This window comes from Misgurnus anguillicaudatus, chromosome 10 (assembly GCF_027580225.2).
Source record: "Misgurnus anguillicaudatus chromosome 10, ASM2758022v2, whole genome shotgun sequence".
Classification (NCBI taxonomy): domain Eukaryota; kingdom Metazoa; phylum Chordata; class Actinopteri; order Cypriniformes; family Cobitidae; genus Misgurnus; species Misgurnus anguillicaudatus.
The window spans coordinates 32,615,891-32,637,968 of NC_073346.2; the positions used below are offsets into that span (position 1 = coordinate 32,615,891).

Genomic DNA, 22,078 nt, shown 5'->3' on the forward strand with positions numbered 1-22,078 from the left:
CATGCATACATACAAAATCTATATAATTCACACATCCCATAAATTATTCATGGCTTTTAATAACTAAAAGCAATGGGTCATTTCAAACCTGTATAGTTTTCTTTCTTTCATAGTCATTTTTATCTTTGTATTTTTTCAATAAATGTGAATGATGAATGAGTTAAGCTGTTAGTCACAAATGTGACTGATCTTTCACTGAATGATGATGCAACTCTCTTATTTAGGGAGGGGTTTCCCGCTTTAGTATGTAGTTTCGAGTAGGAAGTTGATGGAAAATGATATCAGAATATCTCGGAAGTAATTTTTCTGTAATAACTTTTACCCGTTTTCAAGTGTTTTTCGTAAAGCGAAAACTATCCGTGTCACCATTCGTGGAAAAGGAATAGTTGCACCCAAAAATGAAAATTCTGTCATAATTTACTCACTCTCATGTTGTTACAAACCTGTAAAAATTTCTTTGTTCTGATGAACACAGGGGAGATATTTTGAGGTACGTTTGTAACCAAACTAATCATAAGCCCAATTTTTCTTCGATAGTAGGAAAATATAATAGGCTACAGTATATGGGGCTTCTGATCGGTTGGTTACAAACATTTCTCAAAATGTCTTCCTTCGTGTCCATCAGAACAAAGAAATTTATACAGGTTTGTAACAACATGAGAGTGAGTAAATAATGACAGAATTTTCATTTTTGGGTGAACTATCCCTTTATGTACTGCACGTATGTAGACCTGTAGACACGAATCGCATCCACCAGAGGGCGCCACCACACCATTTAAAAAACTTCACCTTACTGTTTATTTACTTTAACTCGTCAAAATAAGTTGTTGTACAATTTCAGCTCATCTTATAAAAACAGCAACTCACTTCTGCTCAAACTGGTTAAAATAGAAACATCAAAAGTTTAAATGACTTGTGAAGTTGGAATGCACTTAAAATTGTATTTAACTCAAGTAGTTTAAAACAAATATCTTACATGATATCTTATATGTTTTATTCATTAACAGGCTAAGGGATATTCAGGTTTATTGTGTTTCTATCATTATCTACAACAAGATACTTGCATGAAAACCCATGCATGATAGCCCCAAACGGTGTATTTTCGACTTCATAAACCAACAGGCGGATGACGTCAAAGTACCGCGAGCGCGATTCGTGAAATCATAAGGAGAATCTAATTTCGAATCGCTCTCGCGGCACTCTGACGTCATCCGCCTTTCCCTTTTTGCGGCGCCTTGTAGCTGTTCTTTCTGTGTATTGGGGTCATTGCTCTCTTGTGGTTGTTTATACATTGAGCTCTGATAGTAGTTTGTGAAGTGGTCTCCGAGTCATTCTTCATATGCGGTGACAAGAGACCATCTGCTTTGCCACAGTTAAAATGGATTATAACTGGTAAAACTGCGGGTTTTTTTTTTTTTTTTTTGGTTTACCTATTTGAGAATGTTCATGTTTGAGCATCCTATTACAACAATATAAAATTTTCAACACAATCTAGAGGTTATATTATGATTTCAATTCGGCAATTTGAATTAAATTGCTTACTTTATTCCCCTTATATTTTAAGAAAAAGGTGTCCCCCAACTTCATGTCTGTTGTGTTACAACAATGAATGTCACCCGTTTAAGAAACCAGGGAAGATTTTTATTTAGACTGCTTCTTTAGTGTAAAGTTTAATGCAGATTATGGTTGATGTGAGGAGTGCATTGTACATTTTACCATTATAACTCTTATTATTTAAGTTAATTCCTTTAAATGTTGCTATTTTTTCTAACAATTTAGAGTATATGGTGCAATGCTAAGAAATTGCAGATCTCACCAATTTCGTTAACTTTTTTGATAAATAAAATCAAAAAGTTTTCTATTTTCTAAATGCCTCTGACTTTGTGGTGGTTTGTCTGTGGTTAACTGTGGTGATTCTGTCTTTCCTGGTAATACCACAGAAATAAGCAGTTGTGTCATCTTTAAACTTTTTTAAACTTTTAAATTCATGGCAAAAAAATATTATTTTAAAAAGCAAGAACTTTAAAAATATTTTCTTCTTACAGAATAACCCATCTGCTTGTGCAATGATTCCACTTTCTGTTTTTTAAACAGTTTTCACTATAAGTCACTTTGGACAAAAGCATAGCTGCCACATTTAGTGAAATTTACTTAACTTCCTCTTACAATCCAACCATTTCATTGTTTTAGAAACGCTGTTGGTCAAGGTACTTGTGCATCTGTTAGCTATATTTCTTTACTAGTTTCCATTCAAACAAGTCACGTTTGTAAATCTCAAAGCACCATGTTTAAAATCCCCTCATGGTAGTTACCCTTTGTGAAACCTTTGTAAACTGGCTTTACTGTACAATAAACCGAAGCTGAAGTAGACACGAACATGAGTCATGTTTCCAGTGTCGTCCCACTTTTTCCACAGGGCCCTTATTTGGACCCATCAAGTGTTTTCCTGTTCTAACAGTGCAGCCAAGGAACACCCATGCACTTCCCATAAACACAGTCACTCTCACACAGCATGTTATATCCATCAAACATAAATGTTATGCGTATAACTCATAAACATATGCTGCTTAAAAAAATCAGAATGAATAAATAGGAACAGGATTCTTTGAAAGTAAGAGACTTTTTGTAAAGCGCAGTGTACAAAATACATTGACAAAAGCTTTAAACATTCAAGCCACGCCTTTAAGGTTTACAGTACTGGTGCATATTATAATCTCGTATATAGATACTGTAAATAGCAAAAACACTTCAGCTTTTATAATAATACTGTGTGTTGGCTTCAATGACTCAAGTTGACTTCTCACTTTAGCCACAATATACTGTGATCGCAGGCACTAGTTCAAATCTACAACACATTATATAAAATCAAATAAATAATGTAAACATTCTTGTGGATAAATGGCCCTTTTTGGCTTTTCACAATAACAATAAATTAACCAAAATCCACTCTTTAAGTAACCCAGTGTCACAGCTGCTAAATTTCGAGTTTGATCCCAGTCGTTGAGCAGGACGAGATAACAGAAAATCAGGTTGAGTGAAGAATCCGCTCAGTATACAGCATCTTTAAGAGGAAGGGTTTCAAAATGGTCCTGTTCAGGTCATCATCTGAACAAACTGAAAATCTTTTCTCTGCTACTTCTTTTTAATACCACTTCATCCTTTATGTTACACTGCTGCACCTTGAAATATGAAATATTGAGAAATAAGATTCTGTTAATTAAGTTTATTTTTATTGGAGAGGTCATTTATTTCCTCTATATAAAACATGTATACTGGTTAAACAATGCCATACTCACCGGTTGGCTGAGAGCCACATGTAACCTTATAAGAGGTCCATATGCTGAGGGCAATAAGAAAAGTAGCCATAAACCCAAACACCTATAAAGCAACATTTAATAAAAGATGAATTAGTACATGCACTATTTTAAAGGGACATTTCACTTTTTTAAGATATCAAATAAATCTTTGGTGTCCCCAGGGTACATATGTGAAGTTTTAGCTTAACATATCATATAGATAATTTATTATAGCATGTTAAAATTGCCACTTTGTAGGTGTGAGCAAAAATGTGTCCTTTTTGGGTGTGTCCTTTAAAATGCAAATGAGCTGATCTCTGCACTAAATGGCAGTGTCGTGGTTGGATAGTGCAGATTAAGGGGCGGTATTATCCCCGTCTGACATCACAGGGGGAGCCAAATTTCAATTACCTATTTTTTCACGTGCTTGCAGAGAATGGTTGTCCTTTTTCACATTTTCTAGGTTGATAGAAGCACTGGGGACCCGATTTTAGCACTTAAACAAGGAAAAGTCGCATTTTCATGGTATGTCTCCTGTAAAGAGATAGTTCACCCAAAAATGGGTGTTACAGAACTGTATAAATTTCCTTATTCTGATGAGCACGAAGAAAAATATTTGAGGAATGTTAGTAACCAAACCGTTCACGAGACCCACTCACTTCCAAAGTAGGAAAAAAAATACTATGGAAGTGAATGGGGCTCATGAACGGCTTGTCACAAACAGATATCTTCACTTGTGTTCATCAAAAAAAGAAATTAATACAACAGGAGTGAGAATTTTCATTTTTGGGTGAACTATCCCTTTAAGAAGCTTCTACAAATATGACTTCATTACCGTAAAAGACTCACACAGACACCTCCCCAGCATTTTTTTTTTTTGCAACATAACAGATACGCACTTCCTGTTTTCTCAGTACTACAATAGAAGATTGCTATTTAGTGATGGCCAACTCACAGATCCAGCGATTAAAGATGAGACCCCATAACTCTTCACGGCTGCGACGATAGAGGCGATAAAGACCAGAATGCCTCCCACAGCATAATGTAAAAACTCCTGGAAGAAAAAGTCAATAAATGCCAATGAAATGAATCAAAAATAGTCACTGTGTGAAATGACAAGAGCTGGCTTACTGTCAATGTCCAGTTGATGCAACCGATTTTGCTTTGAAGCCTCAGCAGGTACATCACAAAAAAGATAAGGAAGACGATGAGGAACCACGCGGTGACCACCTCAAAGTAGCGAAATGCAGAAATATCGGTCCAACGTGGCTCACAGTGAATACACAGGAAGGCAATCAAAAGGGTCACCTGCTCAAAACAAACTTATATGAGAAAACAAAGACCAATGTTTAAATCATCTACTGTATATTTACGCTCTTCTTTACTGGTAAATACAGATGTAAAGCTATTTAAAATTTAGGATTGCATAGGATAGACTAATTATAATAAAACATGTTATTACATTATTACTAAAGCTTAAAGTGAATAGTGAAAAAAGCAGGCTTTTGTTTCAAGCATTTATTTATCTTTAAAGTTTGTTTAAAGTCTGTGTATGTTAGTTTATTATCATTATGCAGTATGCTATAGTTAACAAACACAACTTTTGTTTAAAAAATGTATTGGCAAATGTTAATATTAACATTAACCTCTTGCTTTAGTTATGCTTGTATTTTAGATTTCTTCCAGCTATTTGGGGTAGGAAGTAAGTACCAATAAATATAATAACCAAATATTTTTCGTTGAACGTGAAGCAGTGTAAGGGTCCACTTTTGTGTATAACAGGTTCTAGTTACACAGAATTAAGTATTGTGGTGCAAACAAAAAAGTGATGTCCATGTATGTGGACACACCAGGTCTTCGTAGGAGGTTAACTGCAAATGCTTTGGGTTACTGTGTATTGTTAGATAATGTTAACTAATGCAACCTTAATACAAGGGGTTACTATAAAATCGTATGGGTTTTAGTGGAGGCACACCCTACGTGTTTCATTGCAAATCTTTTTTCACTTGAGCTATTTTAGCATCCGGCTGTTACTGAGAATGTGGGTGTGTTTGTTCCACCCTACCCCCAGCTGCAAACACACATTAACACCCTGAAACTACACAAATGCAAAAAAAAAAAACTTTTATGCTACAGTGATTTTATTAAGTGGTTATACCATGATAGACTACTTTACTTCATTACACTGTATAAATGACATTAGGATGGCCCCGTGTCTAAAAATATGTCACTATGGTGCTTTTGTCGGTAAACTAATGCATTTACATTGACCATTTGTGTCTTTTTAAAAAAAAGTAACTATCTACGTATCTTACGAAAGCTGTAAAGTTCCGTTAATTCATTACAGTAATAACAGTGTTGTTTGCATCTATAAAACAGTCTGTCTTCTTTTAAGAGTACGTACATTTATATAATCTTCAGTATAACATTAACGATGTCATAAAAGTATACCTTTTCTTACCATTTGGCCGATTTTCAGCAACCCTTGATAGGAACGAGCATAACCGAGGTTGCAAAATCCTCCATTGGACGTCGATGATGTTGTTGTCGTTGTAGTAGTGACAATGGTATGAGACATTTTGATATACTTATGAAACTAGCGTAAATAAAAGACACTTTACATATAAAATATAATGTAACTGCTCAACAGGCATCAATTGTTCCGACAGTTTGTGAACTGGTCGCTGGGTGTGACCATTGCAAGAGGGAATAGCGGTTTATGGCAAACGTGCAGTATTTATATTCGTCCACAAGAGGGCGCTTGGAGGCTCAGAATTGCATTCCGCATTTAAATCTCGGCACGTTTTATCTGTGCATCTAAAAAATAATACCGTTCGTTTATTGAAACGGAAGGGCAACTTCCGATCTCTCTGATGAAGCCAATACGGAAGTGACTTAAACTGTAATTCATCGATTGGCCAGTAGAGGCTGGTTCCAATTCCCATAGACTCCCATGTTAAATATCCTACTTTACAGTAGACAATAATATGTTTACAACCTGTTACAAAAAAAGTGTTTTTGTTGTTGTTTATATAGCTCATTTTGCCTTCATGCCAACAGTGGGGTGGGTGGATTTTTTTGGTAACTCAACCATTTAAATTATATTAAGCCCAGAGCCACAGAGATACGATAACTACGTTCACTCCAATGGAACAGTTTTTTTTTACATCAATAAGTTCTGCATAATTTAGGGCGTGGTCACTTGAGTGACGGGTGAACTGCCATTGTTGTCACTAGAGTCGAGCTAGGCGGGCGTGGTTTCAGCAACCAGCCACCTCAGCTTCACCCACGTCCCGCCTTTTTACCCATTTTCGGTTATCCGCGAGTGACGCGCGGCCAAGATGACGACGACAGGCACCGCCTACTTTTGGCTTTAAAGAGCTCTTCTCCAACCAATGGGTGACGTCACGGACACTACGTCCATATTTTTTACAGTCTTATGATTGAAACGCATACTTTTAAAAAATATATTTTTAAAAAATATTGTTACCTGATACATAAAAATCCACATACGAATCTTTAATAAACTATTATTTTAAAATTTCACACAGTAATCCTAAATTATTGTGATTGGTCTGGTACTGACCAGCGCTGAGAAAAATAGCAGGGACAACGTGAAAGCGTTTAGTTTTTTTTTTTGGTAACGTTATTTACAAGTTAATTTACATTAAATGGAAAACTACACTAGTAATGAAAATGTCATAAAAATTATTAAAAATTAGGAAATAATGTCTGGAACGGTGCTCTTTTAATGTTACAAAAAAGTGATTTAAAAAAGTTTTGATAATACTAAATCATTTATAACATTAATGTTTACTGTTACATTTAATGTTGCTTATTTCAGACGTTATTTCCGGTTTTGATGTCGGAAACATCCTAAATCCGAGTTGTCTGGATTGCAGCATTATTATGCAGATCAATTGTATCTGACGAGTCAGTTCCGCCTATTTCTTAAAAAAAATATGTCAAAGATGGAGACTAAATTAAATGTTTGTTTAATTAGTAGATTTTATAAGCAAAATACAGATAATTATTACTGTTTGTTATTTATAGTTAATTTGTTACACATGATAGTTCTATTTCTTTTGGATGTCACTGTAACCATAAGTTGTTTCATCCAAACCTAAGAAAATACAGATACAAAGGTTGACAAAATTAGATTTTGCCCAGACCCTATACAATATGACTCTATGATACAATTTAGTACTCACCTTTGACTGGTATCTCTGGTGGTAAACGTCTTTCACCTTAAAAAGGAAAAAAATGTCTTTAAAATGTATTTTATACTTCTCCATAAAACTCTATATATAAACTGTATATATTATAATCCACTTCAGCATGTATAAAAACATCACTTTTAAAGTATTCACTAGTATCAATTCATCTAAAAATGTGAGTGTAATATCATTCCTTTCTCATTTACAATAAATTGTAGACTAAACGGCACAAGCTGAGTAGCTCACACTTTGTAAGTTATTGTTCATTATTTTTATATAAAAATTAAATATTAACACCATTAAAGTTGCCTATTATAAAATGTTTACATATTTAAATACCACCCTTTAATCAAAAGAAGCAATTTCATTCATTTAATTTATGCATTTGGCAGATGCTTTTATCCAAAGCAAATTACAGTACAAGGTATGCATTTGATCAGTATATGTGTTCCCTGGGTTCAAACCCGCAACCTTTTGCTTTACTAATGCAATGCTCTACCAATGAGCTATACAGGACACAAGTCCCTGAGATTGTATAGCCTACAATATAATGACAATAGTTGTACAGTTTATTATACTCACCAATACTGACATTGGCATAGATAGGTGTTTTATTATAGATAGGTGTTTTATTAACTTGATCTATAGAGCTTCTACCCATCTGTAAAGGATGATTAGGATAATTCCTGGAAAATGAAAACAATAAGTGTTCTTTCAATATGTACAAACATTTTCTGCAAAATTCAATTTGCAATGAAATGCAATGAATACTATTTTGTCTTACTGTGGCATGGCTCTCCTCCCTCAAAAGAAATAAAACCGATTAGAAATTATTGACCAAATTTTTTATTTTCACCTACATTATGTAAGTAAGTTTTGTTTCTCATAAAGATTTTAATGACTAGTACCTACTTTTTCTCACCACAACGCCAACACCAATAAACAGCCCAAGAAGCAGCAAACATCCAAAAACACTAATCCACACCAGACCAGTTAGATTATTTGGTGGAAATGTTTTCTCAGCTCGACCAAGTGAGTTCACAGCCTGGCAGGTGTACACGTCCTGCCCAGAGAATGGGATTGAGCTGATGACTGTGTAGTTGCTCTGCTCAGTTTTGGGCACTGGAACATTTCCCAGCGATCCAGATAAGGACGTCCATTTCACTGATGGTACTGGATTCCCACTGGCAATGCATTTCAGCATCCCACCCTTACCTGTAGCCTCTGAGTCAAGGGTTAGATTGAGGAACTGCGGCGGACCTACAGTGGACAAGCACAAACAAATCATCATCATCATCAGTCATTTCATACATGTTTAAACCGCATGCTTATACATGCTTTGAAAATGTCAACCTCCACTCTTACCTGTGATATTAAGCAGTGTGTTGATCTTGCTCTGGTAACTTTCATAATCCAGCTCCACCCTGCAAATGTACCGCTTGTTATCAGTAAACTGCGAGTTACTGATATTCAAGGAAATATCTCCTTTTCTGGGATTGCCGTAGAGCCCCAATCGCATCGGTGATGTCGGATTATAGCATTCCTGATTCTGCCCGTCCGTCTGGTTCTGTAGACTGCATTGAAAAATAAGGTCAGCAGAGCGGTGCTGTATCCACTTAACAGTGATCTTGCTGGTGTACGTATTTTGTCTTGGGTGTATGAAGACACAGGGAAGAATCACATTTTGACCCTTAATGCCTTTGACTTGGGGTTGCACTACTACATTCCAGTTCACACCTGTTAAACCTGGAGATAAAAACAGGATTCTCATGTAGTGAGAGGTTCAGTTCTGGATTGAAATAGTTAATTAAAAAATTATATATTCACTTTAATTGTCTCGTTCTTCAAAATTTTAAAAATTACCTTTGGAAGTACAAAGGACAGAAAGCAAGACAATCACAAAATCTTGCATATTCAGACGAGCAATCCAGAATCTCAGACTGAAACTCTATAATACAGTGTTGACTGAAGTAACTAGTAAGTAATGACTAAAGAAATAACCAAAATCAGGAACTGTCTGCTTGCGTTTTAGTAAACTGGTAAGTACAGGTAATTTCCCTTTAAATGTTCTCTGTTAGCTTTTTTCTGGAATCAATTCCTTGTTCACCAGCACTTTGAAGAGCACCAATTTCATTGCAAAAAAAATTATTTTGTGTATTTGGTATAATGCAATGTGTTTGTGTGGTTTATGGTTAAAAACACATTATTTTTCACATACCATACATTTTTGTAGCTCCAAATTTTCCTGTCTTCCCTGAAACGCACGGATTTTGTACAAAACTCATTGATTTGAAAAGCGCTGTATCCCTGATTGGCCGGCTAACCTGTATGTTATGATTGGGCCCGGAAATGTGCACTGTAAAAAAATTTGCTGTAATTATGCAGCTGGTTGCCAGTAACTTACTGTAAAAAATAAAGACAGAAAATGTTTCATGTTCATTTAACTTTGAACAAATTGTTGCCAGTAAATAACATAAATGAAAAATCTACAGTAAGTTACTGGCAGCTAGTTGCCAGTAATACTGTAATTTCTACAGAATTTTTTAATAGTGTGATGATCCTTACCATGTTTGAAAGATTCGCTCACAATGCAATGCTAACAGGAATTAACTTACAGGCTGTGAGTCCAAGCGGGAGGAATGATGATAATGTCAGTTTTTTCTACATCTCCAATCCCAGGAAGTAAACTGTTGCCTACAATCTGTGTGTTTGTTGTAGTCAAAGGAAAGAGAATTACGTTAGAGACAATAATTTGTGTCATTGTTTGCATTGGGGTTTGTACCTTTTGCATATCGTTAACATGTACTTATACACACTGACAGTACACAAAGGAAATGTAAAATCGTGAATCGGATAATAGGTGCTCTTTAATAATGAATCATAAGGAGAACGTTGTCTCCAGTGGTTAAAACAAGAGATATGAGGTCCCTGATACACAAAATGAAATATTATGAGAAACTCTCTTTTCACAGCAGCAGCACATCGTGAACTCTAAATATTGGGTAGGTCCCCATTTTGCCACCAAACCCTAACCCGTCAAGACATGGACTCCACTAGACCCTTCTATAAGAACCAACATTTACTTCTTCTGCAATATCAGCTACAGTAGCTCGTCTGTTGGATCGGATCACACGGGCCGGCCTTCGCTCCCTACGTGCATCAAAATGAGCCTTGGCCGCCCATGACCCTGTCGCCGGTTTAACGCTTTTCTTTCCTAGGTACTGACCACTGCAGACCGGGAACATCCCACAAGAGCTGCAGTTTTGGAGATGCTCTGAGCCAGTCGTCTAGCCATCACAGTTTGGGCTTGTCAAAGTCGCTCAGATTCTTACGCTTTGTTGCATTTTTTTCTGCTTCTAACACACCAACTTCAAGGACAAGTGTCTGGAAATGCGGAAAAAATGGGCAAGCGTATGGATCTGAGCGACTTTGACTATATCAGTACCTATCAAAAGAGGGGTGGCCAAGGCTCATTGATGCACGTGGGGAGCGAAGGCCAGTGTGGTCCGATCCAACAGACAAGCTACTGTAGCTGAAATTTCTGAAAAAATGAATTTCTAAGGTCTACTGGAGTCCATGCCTCGACAGATCAGGGCTGTCTTGGTGGCAAAAAGGAGGACCTACACAATAATAGGCAGGTGGTCATAATTGGTGTATATATATATATACATTTGAAGAATGTGAGAATGAGCAATGTGTCTCCTTGTGATAGTGAGTCATTAATAGGAACATGTCGCTAGTTGATTCCTCATGCAGAACCATAAATGCAGACCGTCTGCGATGGACATGCAGCGCTTCAGTGTACCTCTTCATCTGCTGCTGCTCATTCACACTGCAGGTGAGAAACTTTAAATAAGAATAAATCAGCTACACTACATGTGTGATCATAAGTTTTTCATTAACTTTTTTGTGATGACCTCTTGAACTTCGTTCCCCAGCAACGGCCAAGGATAATGAGGGGTGGTCCATGAAAGTTCAAACAGAGGTCAGGGCGATAGAAGGGTACCCGATAGTGCTGTCCTGCTCTTTTACTCACCCGCACCACACCCATCCCTCCTCCATGCATGTGATGTGGACCCTCGGGCACGGACGGGCCGCCAAAGTGCTGTTCCACTGCACGAGTCTTAACAACAGCCAGCAGTGCCAATCAAAGCCCGACCAGGACCAGCGTTTCCGCCTGGAGGGCAACCACAGAGCGCACGACATTTCTCTCAGGATCAACAGCGTGACTTTAATGGACAGCGGGCGCTATTATTGTCGTGTGGAGATACCAGGAAGCCACGGGCACCCACATGAAAGCTTTGAAAACACCCTGGGTATTCGTCTAAGAGTGGAGGGTAAGGATAAATCGCTTTGTTGTGTAACTCGAGGCAAATTGTATTCAAGCATGAAGTAATGTTTGCATGTTCCCATCCAATGTTCTTATCCATGCAAAGTACATTATGATTTGTCAACAGACAGTGGAAATACACTGTAACACTGATACCATGGCTAGGTTTAGTATGGAATACTACCATACTCCTTAGTGCTCACTGCATGCTATTTTTGATTTATATTATCTGCATAATATAAAGGACATTCTGTGAAATATAACCTTCATATATTTAATATTGACTGAGTACGGCCATGTCAAAGATTGAAATGAATGTAAAATCAATGCATAAATTCAAACTTTGATGCCCCTAATCTCATAATTAAATTAGGAATCTTTAGACTGAATTTCATAAATGGTCACAGATCCGAATGGTTGGAAAGCATGGATGTTGATTAATCAAATTAGTGTCTAACTAATTTGTTTGTCTGCTACCAGCTGCACCGCGTATCCTGAGCTTGTCGGCCGAGGGTACCGCGGTATCTGGCATCAAAGCCCTGTGTCACGTTCAGGGCTCTCCTCTTCCTGATGTTCAGTGGATAGCATCAGATGGCATCCTCGAAGACGACCCCGCAAACCCTCTTTCTCATGATGCTGCTGGCCAATACCGCACATCAAGTCAACTTCTGGACGTTAAACCTGGAGGACAGTACACCTGCGCAGCCTCAAACTCTTTGGGAAAGGATCAAGCCACGCTTTACATTTTGCCTCCTATTCCTGAGAAGTCAACCACTAACAATTCATTCTCTCTCCTCATGCTGATGCTCGCTCTGGCTTTAGGTTTGAAGCTAATTCTAGCTTTGGGTGTAGGAGTGTGGGTTATCAAGACAAGCTTTAGACTCAGAAATAATGGAGTGACCAACTAAGAAATATGTGTGCATGCTTTACATAATTAAATTGCAGGCCTTCAAAGCATCAAAGTATTTTCACAGGTATCTTCTAAAAAAAAACATGTCCTAAAGATAAAACTTCCTCTTCCTCTGAAGTGCATATGACTGTGACTTCTCTTTCTTTCTTTGACTGGATAATTTGAACAAGGAGACTTGGTAACACTTTACTTGAAGACTGACATGACACTTTTATAATTATGACATGTGTTGTGAACATGAAGGAGATTTTATGACAACTGTCATTGAGTGTCGTGTTCAATTGTGGCATTTTTAATGCAAAGATGACATTGTTTGCTATGTCCATGTTATGACAATTTGACATAAACCAATACATTATAACTTGTCATAAAACTGTCATAAACATGACATAGCAGAATAATTATCAAACTTCAGAAAGTACCTAGCTTTATGGGTTAACATTACATTAAACTGCCATTTAAATTTTATTAAGTGTTAATACCCTGTCAAATTGTTTTATAACAGCATCATGAATATTTTTCTTGACCTCAACTTCAGTGGTACAAATTGAACTTGCCATTAAAATGTCAATAAGCTCACCCCATGTCGTCAATATTTGATGACGCTTGACCATTCGTCGGTGTGTGGCGGGGAGGGTGTACCTTTCGCGTCATTTTTTGACGAACTGGGGACTTCAGTGCTGTTGCGTCCGTTGCATTCTCTTTCCTATTTTCTTGCCATTTTCGCGTCGGTTTAGGGTTAGATTTACATAATGACATCCCTACCCAAACCTAACTCTAACCCCAACGCCAGGTGACAACTGTCGTACCTAACTCTAACCCCAACGCCAGGTGACAACTGTTTAATTTCGCGTACACTGTTTAATTTTGCGTAATCCAACCCTAAACCGACGCGAAAATGGCAAGAAAATAGGAAAGAGAATGCAACGGACGTAGTGGTGTTGAAGTCCCCAGTTCGTCGGGGAATGACGCGAAAGGTATACCCTCCGCGTAGCATGTTGACGCATGGTCAAGTGTCGTCAAATATTGACGCCATGGGGTGAGGATGTGTAACAACAAACTGCCATTTAAATTTTATTAAGTGTTAATACCCTGTCAAATAGTTTTATAACAGCATCATGAATATTTTTCTTGACCTCAACTTCAGTGGTACAAATTGAACTTGCCATTAAAATGTCAATAAGTGTTAATACTGTGTAAAATAATACCTTAACACAATGCAACAGACATGTGAAAAGATTATACTTAACTTTATGCATATGTGTGCACAATGCATAAAAACCTGACAACTAACAGAACTTGTTCTTCCTCGCACAGAGGGTTCTGAAATTTTCTGGTGTAGAAGAAAAAACTAACAAAATGTTTAATTAATTTAATTAATTAATTTAATGTAATTAACTGTTTTTCCAGAGATATGAACCCAATGCTGCATGGCTTAACCCATTATTAGACTGTTTTCATGTAATTTTACACTGCAAAAAATGATGTGTTAATTTTTAACACATTGTGTGTTTCATGCCATTTCAGGCGTTATTTCATGTTAAAATAAATGAAAGGGCTAATACAAGTTGTGTTAAAAACAGTGATGGGAGTAACAAGTTACAAAGTAATTCCATTACTGTAATTCCACACACAAGCAATTTTATTAATTTTAATTTTAATTTTAATTTTAATTTTAATTTTAATTTTAATTTTAATTTTAATTTTAATTTTAATTTTAATTTTAATTTTAATTTTAATTTTAATTTTAATTTTAATTTTAATTATTATTGGATGATTGATTTTATTACACCTGGAGGAAACTTAAAAAACATTGAACTGAAGAATATTCATGATGCTGTTAGTATTGACACTTAATGACATTTTAATGACAAATTTTATTTGTATCGCTAGTAAAAAGTGGTCAGTTATGTTGTCTTGATAATGTCATGACAAGTTGTTATGTATTGGTTGATGTCAAGTTGTCATAGCGGGGACATATCAAACAATGCACAGCAAAATCAGCAGTGTTGGATCAACACTCTTGGTGTTTATATGAGTAACACCAGACCTGGTGGTCCCCATGTGTACACCAGCAGTGTTGTTTTGTCACTGGCGATTTTGGTCTGTGTAATCTTTGCATTGGGAGGTGCCGTGGTTGAGCATATGACGCTTAATGACAGTTGTCGTAAACGTGCATAAGGTCTCCTTCATGTTCATAGCACATGTCATGTCATGATTGTGAAGGTGTCATGTCAGTCTTATGAATACCCCTTCAAGTAAAATGTTACAGAAGATTTAAAGAAATTATTCTCTTAAAAAATAAACATTCTGTTGTTATTCACCTATATAATTTCAAATCAATATGACTTTTTTCTGTGAAACACAAACAGATGAATTGTATCATTTATTACAATAAAAAGCAGTTTTTGCAGTTTAAAGTAACGATATTTCATGCATTCTGACTTATTAATAGTTTAAGAGTTGAATTACTTATGCTAAACATAGGCAACGTGTCAAAAAAGCAGTTGGAGGTGTGCAGTTAATGACAAATACTTCGCCAGGGTTCATACAAGTTTCTGAAAGTTTTTTCGAACATACATCGGTATCATGGGTATAGACCTTACGTATCATTTCTTTTTATGGGCATTTCCCCGGAAAACCAGGCCCACGTGTCAATCAGCGGGAGAGCAAGGATGCTAGAAGTCACAGGCATCACTTCACGTGACAGCTTTGTTTTATATCAAGACTTAAAAATGGCACGAAAGAAAAAGTGTATTTTTGGATGTAAGGAGAAGTAAGCCAGCCTTATGGAAACAATGGATATAGTTAATTTATCCGGGGTAGCAGTGGAGTTTTGTGTGTCCCAACCGGGTCATGAGTTGCATGCAGTAAGTAAGACTTCTGTGTTATGTTTGACCTCGTTGCGTAAGAGCATATAATGTAAATGACACAAACATTGAATCACAAGTTATCCAATGTTGCTTGCTAGTGACTCGCTCCTCCCGCGGCACATCCCAAGGGTGGTTGTTTTTTTTCGGAAACAATCGCTAGAGCTATTCTGTCTTTTATCAATCTGATAAAACTAAAGACTCTTCGGAAATATGAAGGATGTAATATAATCTATAGATATTTAAGATTAACATGAGAAAAGCAGAAACCGTGTGTGTTATGTACCGAGCGGTGACATTGGAGTAAAAAAATCTAAAGTTTAGTTTCATGTGCTCACATGAAACTTTCGCGTGCTCACGTGAAAATTTCATGTGCTCACGCGAAACCTTCATGTGCAGATTTTTTTTGCGCCATGAAACTATCGCGTGCGCACATGAAACTTTCGCTTTCACGTGCGCTTGTGATAGTTGCGCAATAGTTTCACATGCACACGCGAAACTAAACTTTATTTAATTTTTTCTCCATGTCCCCTTAGGTGCTGCGTAGTTATGGGAGCTTTAAGGGTGTTTTTTTTTCGGAACTTAAACTTTTTTTTAACTTGACACGTTCTTCCTTGTTTGGATTTGTTTAAGTTGGTCAGGAGAGGTTCATCGCATCACGTTTCCCCCTGTAAACTATATGACAAAATGTGGCCTGACTTAAAAGAGGCATACATTTTAGAAGGCAAATTTGGATGGAAATCGCACAGGCTATGCCCGGCCCTAGGCATATGTGAACATGGCAATCCCACTTAGATCAGCACTCAAAATGCAAACAAACTCTTGAGCGGATCCGAAAGCAATTTAGACCCAACAGACCAACAAACCAGGCTGAATATGATGGCGAGTGGCATATTAAATACGGTCACAAACATATTTCAAATCTACTGTAGCCTACAAAACGCCAAAAAATGTTTAGCGAGTGGAAAAGTGCCGCTATTAAAATTATTAAATAATATAAGGACAGTTTATACTAAAATATGTGAAATTATTTGACAAATAAAAATGTTGTAAAAAAAATAATATAAGGACAGCTTACAAAGAAACCCACAACAAACCCGACAGTAGCTAACACATGATATATACGAGTTGAATCCTGGTGAAAAAAATACATTGCAACTTTATCTGTGAACATTATCTTTTATATCTTTAACAATAAAGTTATACAATTTCAACTTATTTTATAAGTTATGTCAACTATTTACATGTGAAAACTTACAATAGTACATTGAATTGACTTGCAAAACCAAGTTTTAACTTCATTCTGCATTTTTTTTACAGTGACGTGAAATATTCTCTTGCACGGGACGGCACCAAAAAAGTGACATTCGCTACATAGCCTATAAACATTTTAATTCCATAATGTGTCACATTTTTTAGTAAAACTGAGACAAAATGTAGTAATTTCAGAGAAAGAGGTAGTTATTACACTACAAAACACTTTGCTGCCTTAAAAATTTTTGTTGAATCAACTCGGATTTACAAGTCATTTCAACTTACTGTTATTTATCTTGACTAGAGATGAGTTGTTATAACTACAGGTGAGTTGTTATAACTTATACAATTAAGTTGACTTTTCTAAACTATATTTTATAAGTTGTAACAACTCATCTCTGTTGACACGACTTGTAAATCCGAGTTGATTTAACAAAAAATGTTAAGGCAACAAAGTATTTTTACAGTGTACATTTTTTACAAAGATTACATGAACAAACATTTTTTTTTTTCTTTGAAATAATGAGTAAATAATTTACAATTACAATAATTGACTGAAGAGTAGAGATAAAATCAGTTTATATAAATAATTCAGTTTATCAAATAAATATTAAACTCTTTAGTAAGAGAAGAGAACATTTTTGTTCTCACTCTCAGAAAAAAGGTACAAAAAGGTACAAAAGTAGGGGCGGTGCCTTTATAAGTGCATATTCAACATGATCTCACGAAAAAGTCATGTTATGTCACGAAACATTTATTAATTTATTTGTTTCCATGGCACGAAATTCATCTTTTTTGTGCCTTGAGCATAAATGTCTTTTTCGTGTCACTTGCACAAATTTCTATAAATATTTTTTTGTGTCTGTTGCACGGCTTTCTTTTTCGTTTAATTTCATGTATTGTTTTCAAATTTTTTTCCTATTTTTAAAGCAACACTATGAAGTTTTTTTACCTTTAAATAATGTCTCTAAAATTATTTTAGTGATAGAACAACCTTTAACTGTACAAATTGTACTGTTGCTGCAACCTGAGCAGCATCCTAGCTGCTACAAGCACACTCTGAAAGTGGCGGTGGAGGGTAGGAAACACAGCCCCGCCCCTCCCCTGCCTGCAGAAGAGTGTCTGATACCAGGCACTGTTGCACTTTTCAACCACATGGGGGAGCTGTAAGTCATTTTTACATGGAAACTACATAGTGTTGCTTTAAATCATTGTCGCTTGGGGTTGGGGTTAGATTTGGGGTTTGGGTTAGGATGTCTAAAAATGTAACAGTGATTCTATCCTCAATCCCAAGCAACAATGGTAAGAAAATAGGGGGAAAAAACTATGAGAAAACTATAAATAAAATGAAATCATGCAACAGACACAAAACTATTTATAGAAACACATAAAAGACATTCGTGCTCAAGGCACAAAAAAAGCTGAATTCTGTGCCATGGACACGAATAAATTAATCAAATTTTTCGTGACTATAACACCACTTTCTGTGAAATCAGTCTGGCATATGCACCTAAATGGTAGCCTATATATTAGGACCTTTCAAAAAGGTATTGTCCCAGTGACAACTTTTGTATCTTTTTTTACTAACGTTATAATATATAGCTACAACATTAATTTCTTATAACATTAATGTTATATCTAATATAAGCACTGTTTTATTTTTCATCTATTTATAAGGCAATGCCAGATGATCTAAGCAACTACTGAATAGACTTATAGTATTTTGCATTTCTTTCTCCCACAGTTTTTGTTGTTTTTGTTAAATTAATATACAGGAGTTTGATTGAGAATGAGATATGTAGGAGTTTTATAGCAGATGGGTTTCTTTATAGAGCAACAGCGTGCACTCTTCCATATGAAGGTCTTCCCGGGGTCCATAGACACTGAAGCACACAATCCGTTCTCGGGTAGATCAGGCTGTTTATCTGCCCAGTAAGTGAAGTTTAGTGGGGTAGTAATGTTGTCATTGTTACTCCAGTACCATTCTGTGGAAAACAGGCTCCGGCGCAGACTGATCCAGCCTTCAGTGGTTTCTGTGACTATTATGTTTGCGGCCATCATGTCCTGGTTCTGTTTAAGTAAGATCTTAGCAAAGTTATCAGAATTGCTTTTGCAGTACTCACGGGACATCGTCCAGTTCAGGTCCTCGTCGCCAACCACAAATTTCCCAGAAGTCACCAAACAGCCATTAGGATCTAAATGCACACAAACAAAAATGTTCCATTTGTAGAGATTTTATTAAAATGTCCATATTCATTTAAATAGGCATTATATAATTTGTGTCCCTGTCTGTGAAAACCCAGCTAAAATAATTTTTTGTGATTTACTATTCACTACATGAAATCGTCCTACATGCTGTAAAGAATATTCTGTGAAAATATAACTTTGATTTATTTAATATAAGAAAATGTCAAAGATTGAAATGAAAGTTAAATCAGTATGTGAAATCAAACTTTGATGCTCCTAATAACAGAGCAAAATTGAGACTTTAGCATGGATTTCACAGACATGGTCACATTTATCACTGCAATTATAAAAAAACACAAACACAGATTTTACCTGGTTCATCGTTTATAATTATAGCCGGGCTTGTGTATTTGCCAGAGTTCCACACTTCTGCCGTGTACACAGCAATTTTTGAGTTGGGATGCCAAATGGTGGCTGATGTAGGTTGAGTATTTCCAGTCCCAATGGTTGTTATGGAGTATTGTGTGCCACTTATTACATCCCATGTTGCTGCAGACAAAGGTGCATCATTCATCTGCACCGAAGCGGTGCTGGATGTCTCTGCGACGATGACGGCACCAGTATTTGAGGAATAAAAATGTACCAAGAAGCAGCCAGAAAACATGCTTACTGGAATGAGGTCTAAAATGTTTCCAGGGATGATTAATCTGAGGGAAACTGGCATAGATGTTGTAATTAATTGGGGTCCATTACTGACACCATTCAGTAAGGACTTGATGTCTGTGGAAGATGGTACCTGAGTGCCACCTCCAGACGGTAGATCACCTACAGCGACTTGTACACTTTGGCTTGTTGTCAGGAAGAGCTGCTTGACTTCAGTGAAGCTTACGGTTAAAGGAAAACTGTCAGACGGTCCGTTCGGCATTGCGGGGCGAAGTTGGTTCATCACCATGTTGCAGGAGCAGTTTCTGTACTCAAAGCATGGATGAGTCAATATCACTGCTATTTTGTCTGTCCCTCTTACTTCTATAACCTCACCGTTAGTCTGCAGCTGGTAAAGGAAGTACGGATTAAGCGTTTGCGTAGATACCTGGTTTTGACCTCCCGTAACTGCCTTTGTAATGCTGACTGTATTAATTGCGTTCACTGCGTTGATGATGAGCAGCCTAAACGAATTGTACCTCGCCTCCAAGCATACTGAAAGGCCGAATGCACCTTTTACCTCAGTGTAATTTAGAGTGGGGATAGTATACACTGTCCTGAGGTTTTGTTCAGGCTGGACGACTTTAGACTGAAGCCTTTCTGGCCATCCTGTCATGGAAAGCACTGTGATGTTGTTATTACTGCGGATTAAAATGGATTTATTGGATGATGTAAGCCGGAATTCTTCAACATCTTTTGTGAAGTTTAAGGTCCAAGTGACCCCAGCAGTGCTGAAGCTTCTAGTATTGTTGACGCCGTCACCTCCATAGATGACGCTGACGTCAGTGTTCGGGTAGAGGATAGTGATTTTGAGATAGTTAAGGTTTTTAAAATAATATGCGATGTTCTCTGGAAATGCCGTGATGAAATTTGTCCCACAATTGTCCATCGAAAGCCCTGTTAATGTTCAAGTCATTAATAAGGCATTTTTTGGTGTCTTGCTTTGTTAGTCTTTGTTAGACAAAGTTCACACAGAAATGCAAATCATTGCTACGTCTCATAAGCATGCAAATGACAAATCAAGAGAGTCCTTTGTGAAGCTTAAATGTTTGTAATGGGATCTTTAATGTAATAAAATTATCTTATCTTATCTTATTGCGTCTTTAGTGCTTGTCACAATTTGGCAACTTTCAGAAAATACATTTTAACAGTAGGGATATACGATTAAATAATATATATGAATAAGAAATGATACAACACAGGAACATTTGATTTAAATATGGCAATATTGCAAATATTTCATAAGATTTGTATTAGAACTACTGTACATGTAAAAATAATTGTCTACAGGATTGTAAACATAGATATGCATAGCGTACTCATATAATTTAGAAAATGTCTTAATATACAGTCACAGAGTAAAAAAAGAGCTGCATTTGGCACACCCTTACATGCCAAGTGTCAAATGCCATGCAGGCCCCTGCACTGTCAAAAAGTACCATATCCAAAAAGTACATCTTTGCACTTAAAAAAGCCATATTGGTACCTCTTATGTACCTATAATATCTGAACCTAAATGGTACATATTAAGACCTTTATAAAGAATACTACCCAGTCACAGCTTGGGACCATTTTTTTCTAACAGTATGCTAAAAAAATAGCAGTGGAAAATGACATACCCTAAATTGTTTTAAATACAAAAGGATAAATGTTGACACAATGTTTATTTTTGATTGAAATAATTACTTGCCTTGGCTAAACAGGAAAATAGTCAACAGAACAGCCAACATGACTGCCTTCTTCTGACACAGCTCCTTGTGTGATTGGTGAGATTGCTTTCGTGCTTTATCTACTGTGGAAAATATACATGAAAAGATATTAAACACAGACAGTTGTATATATTGTATTTGTTAACTGAGGAGGATTTTCTTACAGCAGCCAAAGCCTTTTTATAAATTCAATAATACAACAATCAAACATTTTAGTCACTTGCTCATTATTTATAAATATTATTGTTTGTATTTTTGAATAAAGTAAACACATCAAAACTATGAAAAAACTAATGTAACTATGGGAATTATTGTGATTTAAAAAATGAAACTGTTAAAAAATAATAAACTGAAACAATGTTTTGCATCATTAAAGCTGCCATCATTTACCTAAAACTTGTAAAAACATAAATAAAAATATTAAATAAATGTATTTCTAGGATGCATCAATGCTGGGATCCAGCGTGACCCCAAACTTTTGACTGGTTTTATATCTAAAATATGAATAATGATTAAGCTAATAAACATTACTAATACTTCACGCTTCAGTTCATAAAATATGCTGATAAACAACATATTAAAATGTTGGGTATTAAATACTAA

General features: G+C 36.2%; 4 protein-coding genes across 5 annotated transcripts; 1 reads left to right on the forward strand and 3 right to left on the reverse strand.

The window, feature by feature from the left end:
• Nucleotides 1–2,601: 2,601 nt before the first annotated feature.
• cmtm7 (CKLF-like MARVEL transmembrane domain containing 7) lies at nucleotides 2,602–6,148 on the reverse strand. 2 transcript variants are annotated; one of them, XM_055211746.2, is made up of 5 exons: nucleotides 5,758–6,148; nucleotides 4,428–4,604; nucleotides 4,252–4,350; nucleotides 3,297–3,378; nucleotides 2,602–3,173 (listed from the first exon to the last, which is right to left on the reverse strand). In XM_055211746.2, the coding sequence occupies exons 1-5, from the start codon at nucleotides 5,872–5,874 to the stop codon at nucleotides 3,166–3,168; spliced, it is 483 nt and encodes a 160-aa protein (XP_055067721.1). In that variant the 5' UTR covers nucleotides 5,875–6,148; the 3' UTR covers nucleotides 2,602–3,165. The 2 variants fall into 2 exon arrangements, with proteins under 2 accessions (XP_055067721.1, XP_055067720.1); XM_055211745.2 differs by having other exon boundaries at nucleotides 2,602–3,179; nucleotides 5,758–6,142.
• An 894-nt stretch (nucleotides 6,149–7,042) lies between these two features.
• Nucleotides 7,043–9,648, reverse strand: siglec15l (sialic acid binding Ig-like lectin 15, like). The gene is made up of 7 exons (XM_073872395.1): nucleotides 9,377–9,648; nucleotides 8,879–9,259; nucleotides 8,426–8,773; nucleotides 8,298–8,316; nucleotides 8,096–8,199; nucleotides 7,508–7,543; nucleotides 7,043–7,419 (listed from the first exon to the last, which is right to left on the reverse strand). The coding sequence occupies exons 1-7, from the start codon at nucleotides 9,423–9,425 to the stop codon at nucleotides 7,373–7,375; spliced, it is 984 nt and encodes a 327-aa protein (XP_073728496.1). The 5' UTR covers nucleotides 9,426–9,648; the 3' UTR covers nucleotides 7,043–7,372.
• Nucleotides 9,649–11,164: 1,516 nt separating this feature from the next.
• LOC129449139 (sialic acid-binding Ig-like lectin 15) lies at nucleotides 11,165–12,943 on the forward strand. The gene is made up of 3 exons (XM_055211910.2): nucleotides 11,165–11,351; nucleotides 11,452–11,850; nucleotides 12,324–12,943. Exons 1-3 carry the CDS (start codon nucleotides 11,264–11,266, stop codon nucleotides 12,749–12,751), a joined length of 915 nt encoding a protein of 304 aa, XP_055067885.2. The 5' UTR covers nucleotides 11,165–11,263; the 3' UTR covers nucleotides 12,752–12,943.
• Nucleotides 12,944–17,743: 4,800 nt separating this feature from the next.
• Nucleotides 17,744–20,680, reverse strand: LOC129448861 (uncharacterized). Its single transcript, XM_055211535.2, has 2 exons — nucleotides 19,437–20,680; nucleotides 17,744–19,072 (listed from the first exon to the last, which is right to left on the reverse strand). The coding sequence occupies exons 1-2, from the start codon at nucleotides 20,653–20,655 to the stop codon at nucleotides 18,642–18,644; spliced, it is 1,650 nt and encodes a 549-aa protein (XP_055067510.2). The 5' UTR covers nucleotides 20,656–20,680; the 3' UTR covers nucleotides 17,744–18,641.
• Nucleotides 20,681–22,078: the final 1,398 nt, after the last annotated feature.